The 10,263-nt window shown below is 38.4% G+C and overlaps 1 protein-coding gene across 1 annotated transcript in view; it reads right to left on the reverse strand.

Annotated features, from left to right (window-relative positions):
* Positions 1–1,618: 1,618 nt before the first annotated feature.
* Positions 1,619–10,263, reverse strand: part of LOC114633394 (zinc finger protein 431-like) — a 35,923-nt gene continuing 27,278 nt past the window's right edge. The window contains 5 exon segments of the mRNA XM_028781978.1: positions 1,619–2,354; positions 4,406–4,507; positions 4,509–4,583; positions 4,585–5,883; positions 6,307–6,367. Of these exon segments, the coding sequence (XP_028637811.1) occupies positions 2,225–2,354; positions 4,406–4,507; positions 4,509–4,583; positions 4,585–5,883; positions 6,307–6,367 (1,667 nt within the window). The 3' untranslated portion in view covers positions 1,619–2,224.

The following is a 10,263-nucleotide window of genomic DNA, read 5'->3' on the forward strand; positions in this document are numbered from 1 at the left end:
AACACAGAGGAATTCCATGGGCTAGTAGATGATCCTGTATGTTGCCCCTACAGCTGCCCTTGTATCAGCTGCTCAAGTGCCTATAATTTTCCCTTTGTTAAGGGCCACTGACCTACCCGCACAGGCATATCAGTCAACCATTTTGAGGATAGGGTCATTGGTACTTCAGTGATGGCTTCCCTTATAAATTTGGAAACTCAATCCCTGTGATGTCTTGTGTTTGGACAACTGACCCAGCCTTAGTTATTTTTGATGATGCATAGCACTATGTTTCCCAGGAGCATGTGCCAGTTCAACTCTAATTTCATCATGAGGTCATGGGAATATTAATCTGAGCCCACTGTTGTAAAAGATCCGTTCCCTATAAACATATGGGTATGTCAGCCACATAAGGCTTTAACTTGTCCTTTTCTAGTCTCACACATTTGTCCCATAGTGCACTTTGTCTGAGATAACGTTCCAGTTCCTAGAAACTGTGTATGAACCGTTGGAAATGGTCATTCTGAATTTCAAGATTTTTGATAAATAATAGTTATATCGGCTCCTGTAGCCAGCAAACCTACTATTTCAGTACTCTTTACTTGCAATTTTAATTATTGGCTCTGAACATTAAAAATTGTTTGTCAGAATATGTTTTCCAGTACTTCCAAACCCTTCTGTTCTTCCTACTTGACCCATTTTGACTTTGATGTAGGGAAACAGTAAAAGCTGAGCAACTCCTATCACTTGCATTAAATTCCATCTCTGTTTTGACATAGGCTATAATTTTAATTTCTCCTTTGAAGTCTTCATCTTGAATTTCTGGATAGATGAATCCTTGAGAAGTCAATCTGCAATTTCCAAGATCCCTACTGTCCTGGCAGGCACCATGAACTCCAGTATATATTTTATAACATTGAGTTTTAGGAGATACAGTAAGATGTTTATTTATAGCCAGGTCTAGAACAGCACTGCCTGCAGTAGCTTGCATTGGTCCAGTGGAAACCCTTGCCACATTCCCTGAACATACTTTGATGACTATAGGCTGTCTTTCTGGTGTATATTTAGAAAAAACATTACCCTTAAAGATGGCTTGTTTACTTTTTCAGTGCCAAGTACCATATTTCTTGTGTTTAACACACTGGCATTTTGTGATCTGAGATCTTTAATGGCTTGGTAACCGTCTCTTTTCAAATGAGCGTATCTCATGCAATTAAAGCATTGTGATATTAAAGACCTCCAGCCATAGTCTGATCTATACTATGAGCATATGGTACACATCAGAACCACTATCGGTCATATCCCTTATCTGTTCATCCATGTGTGCTTCCTAAGCCTTTGATAGTGTAATACCTTTATATTCTGTTATTTGCGTATTCCTCTGCCAAGATTTCTATCAATACCTGCCTTACATCAGAGTCTGATAGGGCCTTCTTTACAGCTAAGACTAACCTTTGTTTAAAAAAAAAAATCAAGCTGGGCAGTGGTGGTGCACGCCTTTAATCTCAGCACTTGGGAGGCAGAGGCAGGCGGGTTTCTGAGTTCGAGGCCAGCCTGGTCTACAGAGTGAGTTCCAGGACAGCCAGGGCTACACAGAGAAACCCTGTCTTGAAAAACCAAAAAAAAAAAAAAAATCAGTGACAGCTTCTTCAGATCCTTATATAATCTTTATAAATGAGGTGGATCTTATATTATTCTTCTCAAATTTGTCCCAAACTCTTAAAGCCACTAAGCAACACTGTTCTATAGTAACAAAATCGAATTGCTTTTGTTCTTACATCAGAGCACTGCCCTTTGCCTAGCGGTTGGTCTTTTACTATAGTCATCCCCTTACACTGTTTCACTTTTCAATATCCATGCTCCTTCCTTTCAGCGTGGGCAAAGGTATATTTCTATTTTGAGTACATCAGTCATTTAGAATTTGTTTCACATAAGATGAGGACATCCCAAATGAAACCATGGCCTCCTTAAAATGCCTTAGATTTACCATCTCAACAGGATGCCATCCTATCTTGTCATAACTTTGTTTCACCCTATTAGCAGGCACTTGCTGTATAACTACTGGGAAACATGATAATGATTTTGTAACTCCAGGCTGCCCTGCCTCCCACTCTAGTGGCACAATTGTTTGGAGATTAACCCTTTCTCTTGAAATAGGCTGTTTCATCAGACTGCCATCCTTTCTTTTCAGCTTTTCTCTGACCTGAGGACCCTCAAGAGCAGTTTCTTTCTCACTTTATTCCTGTCAGAAAGTCCTGCTGTCCTGTGCAGTCACCTGGACTGAGTCTTTTTGTTCTTGTTCCAGTGCGTGTAGTTTCCCAAGTGCTTCAATCTCCACCTGCAATTTTTCCGGTATCCCTGACAATTCTGTAAACCTTTCAAAAAAGAAAGAGCACAGTGAACCCTTTTGTTTTCTCATTTCTGTCATTTGTTTCTCAGTCCTTCCATTTTCATTCCCAATTTTTCCAACTGCTGAGCTGTTCTCCCCACCTTTTTTTGAGACAGGATATGGGGTGAAGAAAAAGGAAAATTAAACAATAAAAAATAAATATAAACAACAACAAATAAATAAATAAACACAGAAGATCCTCCCTGAGAACGAACCAGGAGATACCCCAAGGTAAGCAGCCACAGTGAATGTTTGTTGACGTCTTGAAACAAAAAATCCCTTCCTTCATCCCAGGCTGTTTCCTCTACGGCATCTGAAATAAAATTTCCCATCATTCTGCCTAAATCCATGTATGGGTGTCAAGTGTGCCCAGCGTTTGCTACTTTGTGGGCTATTTCTTCTACCCTTCTCCACCCCCTTTCTTCTTCCCTTTCAACCTCCTAATACTAAATCTAAAAGAAAAAAGGATATAGGGGAAAGGAAGCAATGTTATTATTAGACTACTACCTGCTGATTAGAAGTGCTGAGTTCCTTGGGACAAAGTTGATCTTTGCCATCAGGATGTCTAATTTGTTCTTGTTTCTTTGAACAACAGCATTCAACTACCAATCATCAACCCACACCCTGTCTTGGGGCCATAGCCCCATATATATATGCCCTCTGAAAAGTCTCCAGAATTCCAAACATGACATGACTGAACCAACTACCTGCCACTGTGAAAAGTCACACATGAGACAAATCATAGAAGCTCCATATACTCACACCTGGGATTAAAACAAAAACATATTTACATAATATTCCTATGTTTTTTAAAGAAACCAAAATTACAAAATTCTCACTACTTCTAGATTATATTTTTAAAAGATCCATAAGGAGATAAGCTTGTTTGGTTTGGGGGATTTTTAGTTGTTGTTGATGTATTTGGGTCTTGTTTGTTGTTTTGAAAATTTTGAGACAGTCTCTCTTCATAGCTATGCCATGAAGATCTAACTATGTAGTTCAAACTAGCCTGAAACTCATAAAAATTCACCTGACTCTGTCTCCAAAGAGCTGGCATTACAGGCATGGACCACTACACCCAGCTGAGATGTTTTTAAAATGACCTATCTTTAAATCAGAGAAGGAAAGGATAACGTAAGAATTCAACAGGAGCCTTCACTCTTTGGAGAAACACAAACTTCTTGGAATACTAGAATGCATTTATCATGACTGGTAAATCATTTGTGTTCTCAATATTTTGGCTTTCTTCTTTAATTCCATCTATGATAATTTTTGTCTGTGTGTATACACCTGTGCTATGTTGCGCATGTGCCAGTCAGAAGACAACTTACAGGTGTCTATTCCCTATTTCCTCTAGTTGTAGAGTTGAAGAGACCAAACACAGGTAGTCCAGTTTTGCAGCAAGTGCCTTCAACTATCAAGGGAAATCATTGGCCCTTATTTACCTGTCAACAATATTTTTGTATAACTGTCCCATTGAGTGTGTGCATGAAACAACCCAACTAAAAATGTCAGAGAAAAACGATGAGTAACGTGAGTTTCCACATTACATATAAACTCAGGTCACTAGGCTCAGCAGCAACCACCTTTAGTCACTGAGACACTTATCTGCCATTCATCTGTGCTTCTGAGAAAGTGTTCAGAACAAGTATTAATTCCTCAGAATAAAGTAACCCATAAAAATGATGGCAGTATTAATATCATTTTCACTTGCAAATAGGTTTTATTATTCAAATTATTCTGTGTTCCTCTATTCTTGGATGACAATTTGTAAAACAAGACAATATTTTAATGATGAAATGATTCTACTAATCTTGTATGATTCCCAGTGAGCACACTCAATGCGGAAATTGTGCTTGGTGTGTAAGGCTTTACTGCATTTATAGATTCATGGTGTTTCTAACCAGCAGTAATTCTTTCATGCCCTTGAAGACCATAACATGCAGAAGCATTATCACTTGATTACATTCACAAGGTTTCTTCCCAGTATGAGTTTTTTGATATGTCTGAATATTATACTTACATGCCAAAGCTTACCATATTACATTTGAAGGGTTTCTCTCCATATGACATATTTTTTTGTGATTACGAAGACTACTGTGACATATAAAGGCTTGTCCACATTGACTACACTCATAGTTTCTTTCCAGTAGGATTTCTTTTGTGTATTTGAAGATGACTGCAACATGGAAAGGCTTTACCACATTGATTAATTTGGTTTCTTAACAGTATGATGTTTTCTATGATATCGAAGACTACTACGACTTGCAAAGGCTTTACCACATTGATTACACTCATAAGGTTTCTCTCCACTATGACTTCTTTCATGTACTTGAAGACTAAAGCGACGTGTAAAGGCTTTACCGCACTGATTACATTCATAGGGTTTCTCTCCAGTGTGAGTTCGTTCATGCCTCTGTAGACTAATGCAATGTACAAATGCTTTTCCACATTGATTACACTCATATGGTTTCTCTCCAGTATGGATTCTTTCATGTATATATAGATCACTTCGACGTGCAAAGGCTTTACCACACTGATTACATTCATACGGTTTCTCTCCAGTGTGAGTTTTTTCATGTTTTTGAAGACTACTGCTACATGCAAATGCTTTACCACATTCAATGCAATGATAGGGTTTTTCTCCTGTATGAGTTCTTTTGTGTAGGAGAAGATTACTGCGACATGCAAATGCTTTACCACATTCATTACAGTCATAGGGTTTCTCTCCTGTATGAGTTCTTTCATGTATTTGAAGAGAACTGTGACTTGGAAAGGCTTTACCACATTGAATACATTTGAATGGCTTTTCTCCAGTATGACTTCTTTCATGTATAAAAAGATTATTGCTATATGCAAAGGCTTTACCACACTGACTACATTCAAATGGTTTTTCAAGAGTGTGATGTTCTTTATGATTTTGAAGACTCCTATGACGTGCAAAGGCTTTACCACATTGATTACACTCATAGATTTTCTCTCTAGTATGACTTCTTTCATGTTTTTGAAGAGCATTGCTATATGCAAAGGTTTTACCACATTGATTACATCCATACGGTTTCTCTCCAGTGTGCTTTCTTTTATGAATTTGAAGATTACTGCTACTTGCAAAAGCTTTACCACAGTCATTGCAATCATAGGGTTTCTCTCCTGTATGAGTTCTTTTGTGTAGTAGAAGATTACTGCTACATGTAAATGCTTTGCCACATTCGATGCAATCATAAGGTTTCTCTCCTGTATGAGTTCTGTTGTGTATTTGAAGAGAATTGCGACTTGGAAAGGATTTACCACAGTGATTACATTCATATAGTTTTTCTCTAGTATGGTTTTTTTCATGTTTTCGAAGATGACAGAAATTTGCAAAGATTTGACTGCATTGCTTACATTCATAGGGCTTCCCTTCAGTATGGATTCTTTCATCTGTTTGAAGAAACCTTGTATCTGCAAAGGTGCACTGCTTCTTCCCATGTCCCTTAAGTTCACAAGGCTTGTATCCAGAGTGACAGTTGTTATGTCTATTAAAGGAGAGATGACAAAGGCAGTCACAGTGCATTCCCACAGCTTAACATTTTGTTCCCCATAAACATGTGCTATAAGGATTAAGATTTTCCACAACAACTTTCTTGCCTCCTGTAAACTGTTCCTCTCACTAAACTTTGGAAAAATCATTGTAAGTATATGAGTAACACTAGCTTTACTATGAACTATTTGCTTATAAAAGGTCTGGGACACCAAATCAATGTTATGCCTTTTATGATAACTGAATGGCATGAAACCAAATGGAGGTCAGCTACTGAAACTGAAGTACATATCATCTTGTGAGGATTTAACAATCGTTAAAAACAAAATGCTGTGCTTATTTCCATTGTTGTTTCTCTTTAAAACCTTGGTTCCCATTAAATCAGTGATGCATTTCTATGCTTTCCCATGAAATTTACCTTCCATATCTTCTAGAGCGTTGAGAGTGTTCCTCATTATTCAGGTCTTCCAATTTGTATCCTAAAATATGATACCAGAAATTTTATTTTTTATTTTTTTATTTTTTTAAACAAATCTCAGGTCTCTTTGATTTTCCCCATTAATTAATTAATTACTTAATTTATTCACTTTATATCCTGATTGCTACTCCTCCCCTTATAGTTCCCCCTCACATAGTTCCTCCCTCCTTCCTGGGAGTGTGAGAAATACCCTCCCCTCCAGGAATCTGACACATCAAGTCAAGGATGTGTGGGGCCAGGCCCATCCTCTACCACTGAGGCCAGACATGACAGCCCAATTAGGGGAACAGATTCCACAGACAGGCAACAGTTTTTTGGACAGTCTTTGCTCCAGTTGTTGGGGACACACATAAAGACCAAGCTGTACACCTGCTACATATGTGAAGGGGACCTAAGTCCAGCCCATACATGATCTTTGGTTGGTGGCTCAGTGTCTGAGATTAAGGTCCAGGCTTGTTGACACTGTTGGTTTTCCTGTGGAGTTCCTATCACCTTCAGGGCCCTCAATCTTTCCCCTAACTCTTCCATAAGAGTCCCCAACCTCTGTCCAACATTTGGCTGTGTGTCTCTGCATCTGTTTCAGTCAGATGCTGGGTGAAGCCTCTCAGAGGGCAGTTATGCCAGGTTCTTGTCTGCAAACATAGCAGAGTATCATTAATAGTGTCAGGGATTGTGCTTGCCCATGGGATGGGTTTCATATTGGGGCAGTTATTGGCTAGCCGATCCTCAGACTCTGCTCCATCTTTGTCTCTGCATTTCTTGTAAACAGGATAAATGCTACCTCCACTGGGGGTTCTGCCTGGACACAGGAGGCACCCTCTTCAGGTTCTCTATTGCCACTGCTATGAGTCTCAGCTAAATACGAAATATCTTGGTGTAACTCTAAACAAGCAAATGAAAGACCTGTAAGATAAGAACTTCAAGACTCTGAAAAAAACAAATTGAAGAATAAATCCAAAGATGGAAATATCTCCCATGTTCATGGATTGATAGGATAACATCTTACCAAAGGCAATCTACAGATTCAATGCAATTCCCATCAAAATTCTGACATTTTTTTACAGACCTTGAAAGAGCCATTCTCGACTTCACATGGAAAAAGAAGTACCCAGGATGGTTAAAACAATCCTGTATAATAAAAGAACTTCTGAGGTATCACCATCCCTGATCTCAAGCTGTACTACAGAGCAATAGTAATAAAAACTGCATGGTATTGGTATACAAACAGGCTGATCAATGGAATCAAAGATCTAGAAATAAACTCACACACCTATAGACACTTGATTTTCTGACAAAGAAGGCAAAACCAGAGAATAAAAAAAAAAGCATCTTCAAGAAATCCTGATGTAACTGGATGTCTGCATGTAGAAGAAGGCAAATATTTATCAGCCTGCATGAAACTCAAGTCCAAGTAGATCAAAGACCTCAACCTAAAACCAGCTACAATAAATCTAATAGAAGAGATAGTGGGAAACAGCCTTTATGTCTGGCTTTAAGTGAAATGTTTCAGTGAAGCTTTTACTATGTTTGGGTCAATCAGTAGAGGCTAAGAAATTGTTCTGAGACTGTTTGAGCATTGAAGAAATGTTGTCTAGGGAATTTGCACTTAGTGCTACATGAGAACAGAGAGAACCACACCAACCTTGCTCTGAAGACACTCCTGGGAGATCATTAATTACGGCTAGTCATGGTCAAAGGGACTGAGGCCCATGTGAGTCGTCTGCTCACAGGGCACAGGGAAGATACCACTGGTAGCTGCAGCCTTTCTCAGTCACAACTACTCTGTGTGAGGTCTGAATAACGTAACTGCAGGGAGCTAGCCGGGTGTCAGTCTTTTCCAAGAAGGCCGAACCCCTCTGTTCCTTCGAAAAATGAAGACTTAGCATCCTGATGAGCTTCTCGCTACTGTAGCACCTACAACCAACATCAGTCAATGAATGGTGCCCAATTCTGTGGACCAGGAGGGAGAGGAATCCAGACTCACCAGGACTGGAGGTGAAAGACACTGTGCTTACAAGGAGATAAGTGTGTCTCCAGGATTTGGCAGAAGTCAGGGGAAATTTACCAGCTGGTCTGAGTAATTTCTCATCTCAAGAGCAGTTAATTTAGTGTTTACTGGAAGTTAGCAGAGTGAAAGTGAAATAAAGATCATTAAGTTCTTTGCACTAATTAAAAAGCAGTGTCTATAATTTCAATCAACTCCAAGTGTTCAATTAAAACAGTCAGTATGGAAACAAGTGCTAATGGCTTTAAGATGGGCCCACCAGAGTGGAGAGGAAATACCTATGAGGATTTGGTCTTTATGTACTTTAATTTCAAATGTCTTAGAACCATTACAGAGTGAACAGTCAGAAACAAATAGATCTAGTGTACAGCAAGATAATCTGTCAATGAGTGAGAAGAATACTTCAGAAGAGACTGGAAGTAAGACAAGTGAGGATTGAGAGGAATTTCCTCCCCTTCCTTCACATGAGATAGACCTAAAAAAGGAACAGACTGAATTTACTGCACAACTCCAAATATTAAGTAAACAAGTAGAAAAGCTCTTGAGACTTCCCAAAAGAAGAAAAAAGGTATGAAAATTTAAAAAACAAAAAAGTTACTTCCCAAAAGATGTATGAAGACAAAATATTTTTTAAAAAAGAGGTATTTAGAAAAGATTTAAACCAAGTAGACCCCTTCTCATTAAAAAGAGAAGTGTTCTGTGGCTTTAAGAACCTGGAATAGAGTTGAGGAACCATCCAGATATAAGAAATATGCTACTTGAATTTTTGGCTTTTGAAAGTGCAAATAAAGAATGGTAAAAAGTAATAAGACTGTTAAAATCTCAAGTTGCTTCTTTAGATGAATAGATAAAAGCTACTGCTGATACTGAATCTGCTGCATATAATGCAACTTTAATTGGACAAACGCCTTAGCTAAATGTTTTCTAACACACACACTGCTTTAACTGTGGGAAGCTTGGACATCTGAAAAAAGAATGACGATGTTTGCTTACTATAGGAAGTGTCTCATTATAATACAATCAACCACCAAGAACTAGTGCTGGATGTGGAAAAGGCAGACATTGGGCTAATGTTTGCTGATCAGTAAGAAAGATCCCAGGCAATGTTTTACCATCAGAAAATCAGATAAGGGGGTTACCTTGGGGCCCAAGATCAAACAACTTGAGCCAACACTATCCTGTTGGCAATGTAACAGTTCACCAACAAGGCAATTAGGGGACTGTAAATTTAATACTGCAGATCTAATCAGTATATGCTACTTCAGGCACTGACACTGTTTACTTAGCAGTAGGTAAATATCTTGCACTGTCTTCACAACTACCTTGTTATAAAATATCCACTGCAGTGTATGGTCCTGTTGCTACAGAGACAGCAGGAGTCACCTTGTGAAGAGGACTTTCACAGATCAAGTGTTAGTTGTATATGCAAGATTAACAAATGAAAATTGTCAAGGTGAGACTAAAAGCAAACCATACAGTTAGAGGCAAGTGATAAGATTGCTCAATTTCTATTACTACCATATTATAAAGGTAAAGCAGCTTGAATAAAAAGAACAGAACGAATTCTCCCATGGATTAAAAAAAATCACTGATACTTGGAGCTTTAACATTCTGCACTGAAGCAAATTAATTAGGACTGGGGGGTTCTAAATCAGGAAGTAAAAGTGACATGTTTCAAAGACTCCATTCTGTTCAAAACTCAAAACTGTATGTCATTCTTACGGCGTTGTTAGATTTTCCTGACGCTCGTAATGTAAGTACTGATTCTCAGCATGCTGAAGGATTTGTCTCACATACAGAAACTGCTGAACTTGTTCCTGATAACTCAGAATTACCCTTGTTATTTATGCAATTACAACAGGCAATTAAAGACAAAAATTACCCATTGTATA

The sequence above is a fragment of the Grammomys surdaster genome, unplaced genomic scaffold, assembly GCF_004785775.1.
Source record: "Grammomys surdaster isolate TR1022 unplaced genomic scaffold, NIH_TR_1.0 607, whole genome shotgun sequence".
Lineage (NCBI taxonomy): Eukaryota > Metazoa > Chordata > Mammalia > Rodentia > Muridae > Grammomys > Grammomys surdaster.